Source organism: Cervus canadensis, chromosome 1 (genome assembly GCF_019320065.1).
Source record: "Cervus canadensis isolate Bull #8, Minnesota chromosome 1, ASM1932006v1, whole genome shotgun sequence".
In the NCBI taxonomy this organism is placed as follows: Eukaryota; Metazoa; Chordata; class Mammalia; order Artiodactyla; family Cervidae; genus Cervus; species Cervus canadensis.
The window spans coordinates 18,414,349-18,430,167 of record NC_057386.1 but is presented as its reverse complement, the minus strand read 5'-3'; the positions used below and the strand labels follow the sequence as shown (position 1 = coordinate 18,430,167).

Below are 15,819 nucleotides of genomic sequence, written 5' to 3'. Positions count from 1 at the left end.
GCCGTGGCTTTCCTTGTTTCAGAGCATGGGCTCTAGGCTCTTGGGCTTCAGTAGTTGCAGCACAAGGACTCAGTAGTTGTGGCTCATGGGCTTAATTGCCCCACTGCATGTGGAATCTTCCTGGACCAGGGATTGAACCAGTGTACCCTGCATTGACAGGCAGATTCTTAACCATTTGGACCACTAGGAAAGTTCCAATAAAGCATATGTCTTCTCACTTATTTAAGGGAGTATCTTTGGGTCCTCATGAGGAACACAGGAAGCTGGAGGTTTCTCTGGTCTTACATAATGATAATAATTTCATTCTGCTGATCTCATCTTTCTGAACCTCTTGACCTTTCCCCAGTACTCTGTCATGGAAATGCTAGCATCTCCACCTCATTTGCTGTAACACATGGTTTCCTCCAAACTTTGACGCTCTATCACAGTCGCATATTGCAACTGGCTTCAGATGTCCTTGCTAGGGCTTTAAAATATTAAATGCTTAGTCATGGTAGAGTATCCCAGATCAATATAAACTCTCCGCTCTCCAGCCTTTTATTATACTCCATGACCCTAGGCCAACACCCTCAAGAACTGTTCTCAAGCATATTCTCCCAATTTCTGCTGCTACTTTAGCCAGATCCTGCAGCACTTTTTGGTGAATAATCCCTCTCTCCCCTTAGCTAAGATAGTACTTCGCCACTTGTTCCAGGTTGAGACTTGCCCATGGTCATGTCTCTAGAATCCTGGAGTGGGATCAGGGCCAGATCTTGAAGAGAACAAGTATCATCTTGTGAGGCATCTGCCTCAGGTGAGGACTTTGCATCTTATCTGGCAAGGAGACACTGCTCTCTTCCATCAAGGGAGAAACGCCACGTCTACTGGCCCTATTGGTTCAGGATAATAAGGGGATTCTAGAACAGATGTTTCCATACCAGATCTCAGTGTCCCACTCCTTCCCTCCCTCCTGCTACTTTCACAGCATTATGGGATTGGTTTTCAGCACAGTGTAGCCACACTGGCTACAGATGAGAACTCCCTTGAGTGCTGCCCTAGAAGACTCCTGGGTTTTACACTGTATCCTGAGTTAATAGCCATTGTGAGTCTGTTGTATTTTTTTCTTTTAGCAATTCGATGGCATTTACCAATGAATTACTGACTCCACAATCCTTTTAATTCCCATCTCCCTCCCATATCACAATTACTAGAGATATGCACAGGTGGTGTGTCCCTGTATTCACCAGGGTTAGAGTTTTAGTAATCGTGCTGGTGCTCTGGGTATCAGCACCCTACTTACCCCAACCACGGAATTCTTGTTGTCATTTGGATCGTGAGTGATCCAATTCCAGAATCCCATGCAGGGGATCTGCTTCCTAGGATGACTTCAGATACCAACTGGGTTTGGCAGGGGAGGGAGGTTCCCCTAGGAATAAAACCTCAATTGAAGATTTGAAGGCATGTACATTTTTTGAGGTTTTTTTTTTTCATCTTGTTTTGGCCACGCCATGAGGCATGTAAAAAATTTAGTTCCCCGATGAGGGATAGAACCCAAGTTCTCTGCAGTGGAAGTTCAGAGTCCTAACCACTAGACTACCAGGGAATTCCCATATTTAAGAACTGATGCTAGTGGTAAAGAACCCACCTGCCAATGCAGGAGAGGTAATATCCCTGGGTTGGGAAGATCCCCTGGAGGAGGGCATGGTAATCCATTCCAGTATTCTTGCCTGGAGAAACCCATGGACAGAGGAGTCTGGCGGGCTATGGTCCAGAGGGTTGCAAAGAGTCAGACACGACTGAAGTGACTCAGCATGCACACACATGAGGAACTACCTCCAAGTAAGTGAGAAAGTGACACAGAAAAGAGAAGAAGGCTGATAAAGGCTGCACTATCAAAGAAATTAAGCTTGTGGACTGGAACTTAGTCCTGCTGGGGACTCAGGAAGCCAGTAATGATGAAGCCTCAGGATTATCCAACCAGATGGCTGAGAGAACTGGGGTGTTTATCCACCAGTCTCCATCAGTTATTGCCTGAGGGTTGCTGAAGATGGGAGTAGAATTCCTGAGAATGTTCTGCCTGCCTAGCATCTGAGTAGTGCAGCTTCAGTGGCCAGAGAGAGCCCTCAGGTAGTGTTGCAGTTTTCTGGCAGCTGGAAGTTTGTCCACTGTACCCCAGTGCTTAGGGAGTGTGGAAGGGATGCTGATAACATCTGCTACACCAAGGGGAGGAATCCTTTCACTAGATACAACAATGGTTCCACTCAACTGACAGCAATCCAATTTGGAGGATCTTGATTATTCACAAATGAAGTGATCACCTGACATGGTTTAAAAAACAGCCAACTGAGGTGCTGGCTAAGGGCAAAGTGAAAATGAAATGAGTAATGGAACAGGAAATTATAAATATCAACTTCTAACCAGTTACAGAAATAAGGACTGTGGAAGCTATGGGTATTTTCTTGCTTGCTTGTTTTATATTATATACTCTGTGCGTGTGTATATATACATATATATATATATATGTATATAATTTTTTCCTTCCTTTGCTTTATTATCTTATAAAAGGATTGTTGTTGGTAGTGAGCTTTATTATTTAGCCTTTAGGTTCCTTTAGAGAAAAATGTGTTTCCCTGGTGGCTCAGTGGTAAAGAATCTACCTGCCAATGCAGGAGACGTGGGTTTGATCCCTGGCCAGGAAGAGTCCCCTGGAGAAGGAATTGGCAACGCACTCCAGTATTCTTGCCTGGGAAATCCCATGGACATCGAACCCTGTGGGCTACAGTCCATGGGGTCTCAAAGGGGTCAGACATGACAGCGACTAAATAACAGCAAAAGAGAAAATGTGGCTGAACTCAGAAAAGTGTTATCATCACCCAGAGATGGATATTGTTACTGCAGAGACTTTGCAACTCCACTTTGTGGGGAGGGCGCTAGAGCACAGACCCTTGTACCAACGACCAACAAAAATTACATCTTTTTTTTTTTTTTTTGGACAATTGCATCTTAATGGGCAAAGGCATGAAGTTGTTATTGTTCAAACATGTATAGAAAAGATGTGTGTACATGCTGAGCAGAAGGTCCCTGCTTTCTCTGTGCAGGTTATTTACTTCTTGCTTTCCTTGATGGCTCAGTCAGTAAAGAATCTGCCTGCAATGTGGGAGACCCAGGTTGGATCCCTGGGTTGGGAAGATCCCTTGGAGAAGGGAATGGCAATTCCAGTATTCTTGCCTAAGGAATTCCATGGACAGAGGAGCCTGGCAGGCTACAAATCATGGACTTGTAAAGAGTCAGACACGACTGAGTGACTAACACTAACACTTCTGCTCCAAATTCATTCTTCATGACTCTCTTTTCACTGATGCTGGTAGGGGAGAGAAAAACTCTGCAAATTTGTTTCCCAGACTTCATTACTAACTGACTTCCCATTAGGTTCTAATAGGAGGCATAGAGGGAGATGGAAGGCAGGAGGAGAAGAGAAGGGACATCTTCCTGTTTGAGGGGTTTTGTTCAGGGTCACTCTGTCATTGGAAGTTGGCTCCAGCCTTCAGCTTTTTTCTGTGTTCTGAGAACCAGCGTTCTAGATGGCTCTTTTTGTGGATGGAACCAGCGGCAGCCCACCAGTGGCTCTGGCTGAGTCTGAGCCCTGCCTGGGCTCCCACCTCTTCCCTCGTGTTCTCTCAGCCCTGCTGCTTTCTCTAGTTGCGAGTTCCACTACTTCCATGTTGTCTGTGCTTTCTCTTCTCGCTTTTTTACTCTTCCAGTATGACCAAATCTCATCTATTTCAAATACATCATATGGCTTCTGTTTTTCTGACCTGGCCTTGTCTGGTGCACAAAGTGACCCTCGATGGTAAAACAGATAAATTGCGATAGAGATATACACTGGAATAGTATACTGGGGAAATGAATCTCCCTAATGTGGTACTGAAAGAAGCAAATTACAACTGAATCCAAACAGTGTGACTCCATTTCTTCTAAGTCTAAACACTGGCAATATTGAACTGTATTTTTTTACTGATGGATGTGTAGGTGGTAAAACTATAAAGAAAAGCAAGAAAATGCTCACTGCAAAAGTCTGGATAGTGGTTATCTCACAGGGATGGATGAAGATGAGATCTGGGAAAAGCATTATGAGAGGTCGTGTGGGGCTGGTGATGTCCTATTTCTTGATCACTGAGGCTATGACATAGTTGTGTGCTTTGTAAATATTCTTTAAGCTGCACATATGTGATTTAGGTGCTCTTTCATGCATCTGATGTATCTTGCAATTGAAAAACAAAAGAACAAACATCATGATTGCCCCTGGCAATGAGTCTGGAGGAAGGAAGACGAAGGTGAGGCAAGAGGGAAAAAGCAGAGAGGACTGGCTGAAAAGACTAAGTCTGAGGACCCAGAAGCCAAGAACTGAGGCTGAGGCTGAGTGAGCAGGAGATCTGTGCTGGAGTCAGGACCTCCCCAGTCCCCAGGGAGTCAGACCAAGATTGGGAATTTCTACAGGTCTTTCATCTCTCCCTCCTCTGTTTGTGCTAATGGAGGGTCCCTGCCTGCTGGTCATTTTCAGATGTGGGTGCCCATCTGGATCAGTGTGGAGACACTGACCAGCCACTATCAAGCAGAGTCAACCCAGAGAGTGGGCAGAGTTGGAGAATGGACATTCCTGAGGCCAGATGGAGAAACTGGGTGAAGCTCTTGTGATCAAGACAGAAAGCCTTTCTGTGGGAGCTGGGGATTTCAGTGGTTGAAAGAGAACAGGCTAAATAGAGGAATGGAGCATGTGGGAGCAGTGATGTGAGAGAGCAACGGGTAGTATGGAAGCCAGACTCTCCCTCTGTTCCCCCACCTTCCCTAAAAGATGCAACCACCTAAAAGATGCAACCAGTACTGTAAATCAACTATAGTCCAATTTGAAAAAAACAAACACGGAAAATGGATGCAGCCAGCTTTTCTGGCCTTGAAGAGAGGGTTGATGGTACCCTGCAGCAATTCGGGCAGCCAAGGGGTTAATCCTCAAACCAGCTGCCTCTGGGGTGGTGTGAGGAGGTAGGACTCAGAAGCAGTTACTTGGCACCACTATGGGCATCAGCTCTACTGCTAGGAACCTCCACAGAGCCCAGGCCTTCAGCTGCCAGTCTACTCTCCACTCTGTCCCGAGGGGTTCCAGGCGCAGGGCTCCTACGGCTTATTCTGGATTCCCATCCCCCACCCTACAGCGCTGGACTCCGCCGGCTGGCGCAGACCAACCAAGCGCGGGGGCAGACAGATACGGTTTCCGACTGCTCCTTGGTCTCCAGGGTCGATAGCGTAGGGCCACCTGCGTTCTCTGGACGAAGACCTGGCCTGGCCTCTCTGGGAATGCCGATAGACAACGGGTGGGAGGAGGGGGCCGGGATAAAGGTGAGGAGAAATGAGAAGACTTCTGAGATAAGACACCACTGATCAGGGGGCAGAAACAAGGGAGTAGAGGCGTCGGGACGCAGAGACGCGAGACGTGGGGTCCTGGGCTCTGAGCCTGGGGGTGGAGGGCAAGCCAGAAGCCCCCTTTCTTCCTTCCAATCGCTGCCTCTCCCTGGGACCCTCCCGGCGCTCCCTGAGGCCCCTGCCCTCTCCCCTCCCCCCCCAAATCCTGCACCCTCTGCGGATTGGTCCCTGGCCTGCCGGGGGGCGGGGCTCGAGGGCTTTGACGTCACCGGCCGAGGGGGGCGGGCGGCTAGGGGAGGGGGTGACGGGCCCCGGCTCAGCACCTCGGAGAGTTCCCTCCCCGGCCTTGTTTTGCTTCGGAATCGCCGCCGGGGGAGGGAGCCAGGGGGCCGGGCAACACGCGCAGCGGCTGGAGGATGGCCGTGGAGGGGTCGACGTGCCCCGGCGGGCAGAGGGCCCAGCGGTGATCCGGCGGTGGGGGGCCGGGGCGCCGGGCAGGGTGAGGGGCAGCTGGCGGCGGCAGCAGCAGTGGCCACACATCTGGATGGAAGCGAGCTTTGTCCAGACCACCATGGCTCTGGGGCTGTCCTCCAAGAAAGCGTCTTCCCGCAATGTGGCCGTGGAGCGCAGGAACCTGATCACCGTGTGCAGGTGGGCACCGCCGGCGGGCGGGGGTGGGGTGGTCAAGGAGAGGCGGCGGGGCCGGCTGGATGCGAGGATGCACAGCAGACGCGAAGAAAAGGGAGGCAGCACCGGGTTAAGAGCAGCGCGCGTCCGCTATCCTCAGACCCAGGCTTGGAGAGGGTCTGGAGGTCTGGTCCCTACCCTTCCTTCTAGGCCAGGCTAGGCCAGGCCGGTGCCCAGCCTGGGGCCTGGAGGGTGAGGGGTGTTTAATTGGCACTGCAGCTTCCTGTGAGAACCAGGAAGTGACATTGTCTGTGAGGGGGAGGGGTGGGGAGGGCTGGCTCCCTTGCTGGGGGCGGGAGCTGGGTGGGCAGAGAACTGATGGGAGAGGGGAATGAACGCCCTCCAAGCATGTCCTCACGCCCACCCCTGCCAACCTGGCCTCTCTGGGGTAGGGTTTTTCTGGGAGATTTCCCAATGCTCAAATCCTGGAGCAGGGGTGGTGCCCTCCTCCATCTCTGGGCAGTTACAGCCCATGGCAGGGTCAACCGGGCATGTAGGTGAAGTCCCTGAATCCATCCAGTGAAGACACAGCACTGCCCCTGTGGTGGGAAGGACTGAGGGCCTGACCGCAGAAGCTGGGTTCTCCTGGGCTCAAGGGGAGGAGATTGGGAGGGCCAAGCCCTTGGTTCCCAAGGGTGGGGTTGTCGCAGTGTTGGGAAGACTTGCCCGCTTTCTTGGGGCCCAGAAAGTGAACCTTCCCACTCCCCAGCCCCGCAGTGGCTCACTCTCCCTGCCCTGAAGCCAGGAATGACCAGTCCTCAGCCCCCACCTGCACTCATCTCTCCCCCTCGGAGCCCCCTGCCAGCTGTCTTCTCCACCTGCAATCTCCCCTCGGCCCCATGCCACCTCTGAGGGCTCAGCTGTCTTCCCTTGCCAGCCCCACCTGCCTGCATACCAGTCTTGGTCCTGCTCCCTCCCCCAGGAATCAGTGCCCCCCTGATGCCCTGGGTCTGTCTCCTACAACTCTTCCAGGTTCCTGGGTGCACACCCTGCCCTACTACGTCTGTCTCATACCATTACATCCCCAGTGCCTAGCATGGTGCTGTGCACCCGTGACCTCTTTAAAATGCCTGGAACATTAGATAGGAATGAGTGCGGCAGTGGCCCAGTCCAAATGCAGGCCTCTGCCTCCATGCTCACCTCTCAGGCCCTGCCAGTGTGGTGTAAAACACAGATGGTCCTAGGTTCAGGCTCTTCTTCAGTTATTAGCTGTACCACTTTGGGGGAGTCTCCTAACCACTCTGGGCCTTGGGTGTCTTACTATGTCCATTGTAGATGTAATAGCCACACCAAGGAATGGTAATGATATGATGCATGTTGGAGCCTAGTCCAGTGCCTGGCACATGAAAACAGCCCGTCCGATGCCATCCTTCCTGTCCCTCTCATCTCTCTTGACCTCCTAGGTTCTTCTTCCTTCTCTTGCCTGCCAGGACAGCTGGGACTGCTGAAAGTGTAGGGAAGGGACGAATGCCCCTGGGCCTCAGCTGCAGAAGCAGACGTTCTGGGGGACTGGAAGTGGGGTTAGAGCTGGAATGTGAGGGATAGAGTTGGGGGGGGATTGGGAGCATGACAGAGGCTCAGAAACCCCTCCGGCCCCTGCTGCCTCATCACAGTCACGTGGTTCGCCTCCAGCTCCGGGAACAGTTCCCTTTAGCAGGCCGAGGGCTCCCCTGGGCCCTGGCTGCCCTGTCTCCATGGTAACCTGCAGCAGCTACTGCACCTCTGAGCAGGGAACACACCATGGGGCTCCCGGGGGCGATGACCAGCTCCATAGCACCCCTGAGGACAGATGGCAGATGGCTGCTATGCTGAAATCAGCCACAGGCCCCCACTGAGGTCTGACCCAAATGACCAGAAGACATCACAGGAGCAGGACTGTATAATAAAGTCCAGATAATGCCCTAAACATAGACTCCTTCTGGCCATGCCATTAATGGCCCAGTTCCTTACCACCCCTGCCCCATGGCTTGCTCACTCACCTTCTCCCAGATTTTTCCTGGAATTTGAACCAAAATTTGATGAGACAGGTACTATTATTCTTGTTTGCACCTGGTGAAGATGGGCCTTGGAGAGATTAAGTGACTTGTCCCAGGCCACAAAGGTACCACAAGGATACAGGATTTGAGTCCACCCAGGCTGCCTCCCTTGGTACAACCCCAGCACTGACCTGACTCTTATCTCAGTCCAGACCAACTCAAAGGGAAGGGAGTGAGGTCTGTGGGCTTAGTTGTGCCATTGGCCTAGAGCCTTGGAGGCCAGTGTTCGAGGGCTGGAGAACAGAGCGGAGGACAAAGTATGGAGGAGACAGGGGCTGCTTGGGGCCTCAGTGATCCTGACATCCACCAGGAGGCCCCAGAAAGAGCAAGGGCATTGGGATCAGACATACCTGTTGACGCCTCACAAGCAGTGTGACTTCGAACAGACCAGTCAATCTCTTAGACCCTCAGTTATCTTATCTGTAAAATCGGGGTAATGGTGATACTAAGAGGACCTTCCTCCCAAGGCTGTCAGGATAGATGAGATGACACATACAGAGTATAGCGCTGGGCACATTACAGGACTGGATGAGCTTAGAGAAAGAAGGATGGTTCCAAGCAGCCCCCATATCCCTGGATACATCCCCCCTGCTGTACCACCCACAGAGGGGCCATGATGGGATGCTGGGAACCATGTCCTCATCCCTGCCCCACCCCGCTGCAGCGATGGCAGGTGGAGACTGCAGGCGTAGGGACTGTAGAGGGAGCCCAGGCTCTGGGTGGATTGGAGGGAGGGTGGGGGCTGCTGGGCTCCAGTCTCTCAGCCCCATTGGCTTCCCCTGGCTTCCTTCCTCTCTGAGAGGCCAGGTGTCCGGGCCCTCAAGCCCCCTTCCAGAGATCTGCTGCCAATGCCCCCTCCCACCCACTGTGTGTGTCAGACCCGCACCCTGCACCTCCCCCGGCCCAGTTCTGCACTGCCTGGTTCTGGGCAGCTGGTGTGTGGGTGGCCGAGCTAGGAAGGAAAAGGGGGAAGGGGGGCATCCGTGTGCTGGGGGTCCACCTGGCCACCCATGCCTGCCCACGCTCCATGTGCTTGGTGCAACTCACATGCGCTGGCACAGGTGACCCCACCCCAGAAGGGACTGGAGAATGTTCTAGCAATAGCAGAAGGCAGCTCAGGACAGGGGCACAAAGCAGCTCCCACCTCCGAGCCAACCCCCACCCTTCTCTGACAGACAGAACGCAACTCCAAAGGGTGGGTGATCAGCAAGAGGCTCTGGGCTGGCCCCCTGGCTCCAGGTGCCTCATCCTTCTATCTGTTGTTTCATCCCCTCTCATACTTGTTCCTGAAGCTTCCCTTCTCTGCCTCTCCGTCACCCACTCTGTCAATCAATCTCCCATCTGCCACCCTACTCACCCACATCACAGCCCCTCTCTGGTCACTACAGTCTCACTTGTCCCCCACCCTCTTTCCCTCTGCCTTCCTACCACATCCATGCTCCTGGTGATCTCTTCTTATCCTGCCTTTTACCCCCATTACCCCGTCTTCTCACCTGACACCCCACTGCCCCTTCTCCCTCCCTCTCACCCAGGTTCTCCGTGAAAACCCTGCTGGAGAAGTACACAACGGAGCCCATCGATGACTCATCCGAGGAGTTTGTGAATTTTGCAGCCATCTTAGAGCAGATCCTCAGCCACCGTTTCAAAGGTGGGTCCAGGTTCCTGTCCCCTATTGCTCCCAGCTACCCCCTTCTGATCTACTCTGTGGCTGTCTGAACCCCATCATTGACCCTGGTCCCAATTCTAGATCATGCACAGAAGCTCAAGCACAGAGCTGGGAAGGGGGGGCACAATACAAGGGGTACCCACAAGCCCCAGCAGTGAGCCTTGTGTGTACATGTATGTGTGGGTATGTCTGTTTGGGGTAGGCATGATGCACGTGTATGGCTGCTTTTATTTATGCATGTGCATGCCCCGTTACATGGACCCTCTCCAAACTCCCTGGTCTTGCTGAGCCCGCTCCCTGCCCTGGCTCAGCCTGTGCCCCAGCAGGTCCGGTGAGCTGGTTCAGCTCAGACGGGCAGCGAGGCTTTTGGGACTACATCCGCCTGGCCTGCAGCAAAGTGCCCAACAACTGTGTGAGCAGCATCGAGAACATGGAAAACATCAGTACCGCCCGGGCCAAGGTGAGGGGCCTGCAGCGGGCAGGGTCAGGGCAGCTGCTCCCTCCTCTGGATACAGAGGGGCTGCTTGCTCCTTGGTCCTCACCCCAGCCCACAGGCACTGGGGAGAAGGGCCACAGGAGGTCCAGACCCAGGGGCACACACACGGGTCCCTCTGGGGCAGCCAGTAAAAGTGAACGTGCTTTCCAGGGCCGGGCATGGATCCGGGTGGCACTGATGGAGAAGCGCATGTCGGAATACATCACCACAGCCCTGCGGGACACTCGGACCACCAGGTCAGACCCCCTCAATCAGTGTGGACCACAAGTCCCAGGGTGTACATTCATTGCCTAAACATACTTGATCCTTAAGTTGTGGCTGCAACCTTCAGTATCTGGACTACAACTACCAGCATGCACTGCTAGCTTTCCCCTCCCAGACCATCCACCAGTCAGCTGGGCCAGCCAGTCCCAGAACACACTTTTAGCGCCACCACCATCTCTTCCAAGTCAAATTCATTGACCCCCATGACCCCCAGTGCTGGTCTCATGCACATAGCTCTGGACAAGCCTCAACTATGTATTATTTGACTTGTTGGCCTTGTTCCATGACCTATAGCACACAGCTCTACCTGCTCTGCAAACAACAGCAGCAGTCTGTACTTGCTACCCATGGACTACAGAGTCCTAGGGGACAGAGTTTCAGTCTGTACATCGTGGGTCTGCAGAGATATTGGGTCCGGGAGGCAGGGTCACAGGCAAGATGTGCCAGAGGGGAAAATGAGTACAGTAGGGACATGTGCCTCGCTACCCCACTCACGTGGTCACACCCAAACTGATGTTTTTGGTTGCACTGTATCTCTGGTATGTCCTCACATTTCAGGATTCACATTAACATATATTTTTAAAAATCGACTGTATGCCAAAATACTTCCCTGGTAGCTCAGACGGTAGAGAATCTGCCTACAATGCAGAAAACTTGGGTTCTATTCCTGGGTCGGGAAGATCCCCTGGAGAAGGGAATGGCAACCCACTCCAGTATTCTTGCCTGGAAAATCGCATAGACAGAGGGGCCTGGTGGGCTACAGTTCATGGGGTTGCAAAGAGTTGGACAGGACTGAGAGACTAACATTTATATGCCAAGCACTGTTTAGGACTTGTTTCCTGATTTTAAGGATCTGGGTGACCCTGTACTTAGTGGAGAAGGGGTAGTTCAGAGGGTTGGAGGTCGAATCTCAGGGGACACGCGTTTTAATAGGTGGGAGACACAGGCGCTATCCCCAGTGGGCCCCAGTCTGAGGGGGAGACAAGATCCACAGTGAGGGGTGAGCAGGAAAAAAGGTACCTCCTTCCTCCAGGCAAGGTTTGTGATAAGCCAACAGGAGAAGCCCTGAGGTGTGGGGCCCCCTGGGAAGACTACATTGCCGGTACCTCCCCCCTCCCACAGACGCTTCTACGACTCAGGAGCCATCATGATGCGGGAGGAAGCCACGGTCCTCACTGGGATGCTGATCGGACTGAGCGCCATAGACTTCAGGTGGGGTCTGGGTGGCGGTGGCGGTCTCCGTGACGGTGGGATTGGGGTTGTTTCTCTGCGAAAGTCCGTCCACACTCCCATCCTCTCATACCTGCCCCCCACCCTGTGGCTGTTCTGCCCCCAGCTTCTGCCTAAAGGGCGAAGTGCTGGACGGGAAGACCCCCGTGGTCATCGACTACACGCCCTACCTAAAGTTCACTCAGAGGTGAGCAGCTCGATTGTTGCGGAGGTGGGTGGGTGCGGACAGACGACCGCCCAGAGGGGTGGGGATGGCGGGCGGGAGGCAAGCGGTCTGGGCATCATGCCGCCCCCCCCCCCCCCGCCCCCGGCCCAAGAGGCTTGTCTGTGTAACTGTGTAACCTTGGCTGTGTAACTGCTCCCTCCCTCAAGCTACGACTACTTGACGGACGAGGAGGAGCGGCACAGCGCCGAGAGCAGCACGAGCGAGGACAACTCGCCCGAGCACCCGTACCTGCCGCTCGTCACCGACGAGGACAGCTGGTACAGCAAGTGGCACAAGATGGAACAGAAGTTCCGCATTGTCTACGCGCAGAAGGTGCGCGGCGCGCGGCGTGGGCGGGGCGTGGGCGGGGCGAGCCCGGCAGGAGGCGGGGCGGGCGGCCGCGGGGACCACCTCCTCTCGCCGCCCGGGCTGAGCCGGCGCCCCGCAGGGCTACCTGGAGGAGCTGGTGCGTCTGCGCGAATCGCAGCTGAAGGATCTGGAGGCGGAGAACCGGCGGCTGCAACTGCAGCTGGAGGAGGCGGCGGCGCAGAACCAGCGGGAGAAGCGGGAGCTGGAAGGCGTGATCCTGGAGCTGCAGGAGCAGCTGTGAGTGCCGCCGCCGCGGCCCTGACCCTGATCCCCCGCCACCCCGACCACATCGCCCCCGCTGACTCTAACATCACCTTTCCTGATACCAACCACCACCATCAGACCACTGAGCCCGGTACCGCCACCCTGAGATCCCCCTCCCCGGGCGACCTAACTTTATTCTCAACATAAAACCCGCACCACCCCCCCACCTCTACCCCCGCCCCAAGCTGGCTCCCCACTTCATCCTCAGCTACCCGACACCAGCTAGAATGGCCACTCAACAGTACTCCTGGGATTCCGGCACTACAGGAGCCCCAATATTACTCACAAGCAACTCTAATTAATAGTATTCAACGCCCTTCAACATGATTGCATCATTCCCTCTGTTCAACACATCTGAACGTAGGCCCACTGAGCATCATCACCCACAGTGACCCCTGACCTCACCTCTGCCCATCCTTCTAACAGTTCCTCTTTAAACGTTTTCATTACCCTGAGGCCTCCCAGCATGACCCCCTGACACCCCATTACTCTTCATGAACCCCACATTGCTCTGCACCGACCTGCCCACCACCCTGACTCCCCTGACATCTCATTATTGCGCTAAACCCCAACATAATTGCACTAATTCCTATCACCCCTGTGACCCCCCCAGCACACTCCACTGACTCTCAACATTCATACCGTTTCTGCCACCCAGGTTTCAATCCTAGCCCCTCCCCCCACCTCTCTCTGAGCCCCTCTTCCCCACTTCTGCTCCCTCTTCCAGCCAGGCCTGACCCCCCCTCCCCATCCCAGGACAGGTCTGATCCCTGGTGACCACGCTCCCCTGGCCCAGGGTTCCAAGGACCTCACCACACGCCTGGTCAACCAATGGCCATCACTGGGCACGCTCAGTGGGGCCGAGGGTGCCAACAACCCCAAGCTCTACCGGAGGTAAGCCCCAGCCAGACAGCCTGGCCCCAGTGCTGGCCCCTGCTCTCCTACGGAAGAGGGGCGCTAGGGGCTGTGGGCCTCTGTCCACCCACTGGCTCTCTCTGCTTTGCCACAGACACAGTTTCATGAGCACGGAGCCCCTGTCTGCTGAAGCCAGTCTAAGCTCGGACTCCCAGCGCCTGGGAGAGGGCAAGCGGGACGAGGAGCCCTGGGGTCCCATCGGTGAGCCCCCCAATCCAGCACCCAGTACCCACTACAGAAGGGCTGAGGCCAGGCCTTGGGGCTTGTAGTCAGGCCCTGGCCACGTCCCTCGTTCAATCAACCCTGCCTAGGAGCTTAGCACAGCAACTGAGAGCTTGGTTTGGGGTGTCAGGCAGACCCTGGCACAAATCTCAGCCGCGCCTTCTCTGGTTGTGGGAGCTTGGTCATTGAGTCCACCTTGCTGAACCCTTCTCATCTGTAAAATGGGGGTGCTGATTAGAACAGTCACCAGTGTTGGCAAATGGTGAGGGCTCCGTGACATCCTCAAAGGCCCCACAGATCCTTTGGGAGTTCTTTGCCTAACTATTTTGCTCTTATTTCTTGCGCTCTATGAACCAGTTGCCTGACCGTTGTTTCCCCCTTCTCTTTGGCTGCCAGGAAGCTCAGAACCAAATTAGTGGCTCCCTTCAAGCGAATGTCCAGGACTTCAACGCATGCATTTTGTGTTGCCCTCCCTCCCTGGCTTCACCTGGCTTTCCCACCCTAGTTTCCCTGGTGCCTGGACCACCTGTCTTTTCTTTCTAAAATCCACACCGCACTGGATGACCCTAGAACTTCTCTGAGACGAGGCAGGCTATGGACCGTGGAACCCCGCCACACTGTGTCTGTGATTGTCCGTGTGTCTGTCTCCCCACCAGACTGTGAGCTCCGTGAGGGCAGGGACCGTGTCTTGTCCGCTCTCTGTATCCCCCGCGCTTGGAACCGAACAAGTGCTCACCACGTGTTTAATAAACGGACAAAGAGAGGATGAACCCTCGGGGGGAGACAGAGACATAAACTGACGATTACAATACAGTGTCTGTCCCCAGCTCTCTGCATGACAGCCGCAGGTGCTCTTCCCCGGTTTCGCTGCAAAAGGCCGGCGCTCCAGGAATGAGGAGGGTCTCCTGGCGGGTGACCCGAGGGCTCTTTCACTGCCTGCACCCGAGCACCGCCCACCACTCACTCACGGAGGCCTGTCGGCATGGCCTCACCAGCCCTCTCTCCCCAGGGAAGGACCCCACGCCCTCCATGCTGGGCCTCTGCGGCTCCCTGGCCTCCATCCCCAGCTGCAAGTCCCTGGCGAGCTTCAAATCCAACGAGTGCCTGGTGAGCGACAGTCCCGAGGGCAGCCCGGCACTGAGCCCCAGCTGAGGAGCGGCGTGGGCAGCACCAGCCCCACCTGCCGCCCTCCCTCAGAGCCTCCCCAGCCCAGGCCACCCTCCAGAGAACGCTGCCCACTCAGCCAGGAGTCTCTCTGGAGACACCCTTTGCTTCTAGCCCAGTTCAGCTTCTTGCCCACTGAGGCTGGAGCTGCCAAGAGAGGCCGCTGGGGCCGAGGCAGGGGCACCGAGGCCACGGGGACCCTCAGGAAGCTGCTTCTTCCGGTGACCCCGATGCCTGGTTAGCTCCCAGCGGGACTCTCCTTCGCTCATCACCCCACCCTCCTCGGGGGCTGGCGGCCCAGCCTCAGCAGCCCCACGTCCCATGCCTCTTCTGTCTGCCCCTGTGTATACCCTGGAGTCACTCCCTCCTCAGCCCCCTGGCTGGGGGTGGGGGCCAGCTATGAGGGTATCAGGCAAATAAAAACCAGAGGACTGAGGGCAGCCTTGTCTGTGGAGGGGCTGGGACAGGGGGCCCGGTCCTGAGGTTGGCAGAATGTGGTGGAGTTAGTGCTGGGCCCATAACCAGGTGATGCTGGACCTGCTAAAACCTGGGAACAGACTGGTTGGAGTAATTCAGGGAGTGGGTGGCTTTGGTATGAAGTGTCTGAAATAGTAGGTCAGCCCAGGGAAACACCAAAGTGTGTTAAGGGCCCCTTGGATGGCTCATCTACCCCAGGCAGAGACGATGCTGGACATCCTGGGCAGGGAGTTGGGGGGTGGGGCAGAGATGGAGAAGGCAAGCCCTGGCAGGGCCCCGTTTCCCATCCATTACTGAGCAATTCAGCTTCAGTCTACAGGTCCAGACTCTTCCATTAGGCCAAGGCCTGGCACTGAAGCCACCTTCCTTCCTGGGTTGTCACTTAAGTGTGCCCTTGGGTAAAGATCTCACCCCCGGTGGCTCTCAT

At 54.9% G+C, this 15,819-nt stretch overlaps 1 protein-coding gene across 7 annotated transcripts; it reads left to right on the top strand.

The window, feature by feature from the left end:
- The first annotated feature begins 5,448 nt into the window (after nucleotides 1-5,448).
- RUNDC3A (RUN domain containing 3A) lies at nucleotides 5,449-15,350 on the top strand. Of its 7 annotated transcripts, none has more exons than XM_043466932.1 (11): nucleotides 5,449-6,048; nucleotides 9,653-9,768; nucleotides 10,098-10,246; nucleotides 10,433-10,518; nucleotides 11,669-11,758; nucleotides 11,883-11,963; nucleotides 12,149-12,314; nucleotides 12,430-12,587; nucleotides 13,371-13,508; nucleotides 13,624-13,730; nucleotides 14,761-15,350. In XM_043466932.1, the coding sequence occupies exons 1-11, from the start codon at nucleotides 5,942-5,944 to the stop codon at nucleotides 14,901-14,903; spliced, it is 1,341 nt and encodes a 446-aa protein (XP_043322867.1). In that variant the 5' UTR covers nucleotides 5,449-5,941; the 3' UTR covers nucleotides 14,904-15,350. The 7 variants fall into 7 exon arrangements, with proteins under 7 accessions (XP_043322867.1, XP_043322876.1, XP_043322886.1 ...); XM_043466941.1 differs by lacking the exon at nucleotides 14,761-15,350 and adding an exon at nucleotides 14,148-14,543 and having other exon boundaries at nucleotides 5,688-6,048; XM_043466951.1 differs by lacking the exon at nucleotides 14,761-15,350 and adding an exon at nucleotides 14,148-14,543 and having other exon boundaries at nucleotides 5,698-6,048; nucleotides 10,113-10,246.
- Nucleotides 15,351-15,819: the final 469 nt, after the last annotated feature.

Bases quoted from the DNA above. Each gene is read 5' to 3' on its own strand.
- RUNDC3A (XM_043466932.1), top strand. From the start codon at position 5,942: ATGGAAGCGAGCTTTGTCCAGACCACCATGGCTCTGGGGCTGTCCTCC. The intron at 6,049-9,652 runs GTGGGCACCGCC...CCTCTCACCCAG, and splicing joins AACCTGATCACCGTGTGCAG to GTTCTCCGTGAAAACCCTGC. The intron at 13,731-14,760 runs GTGAGCCCCCCA...CTCTCTCCCCAG, and splicing joins GGAGCCCTGGGGTCCCATCG to GGAAGGACCCCACGCCCTCC.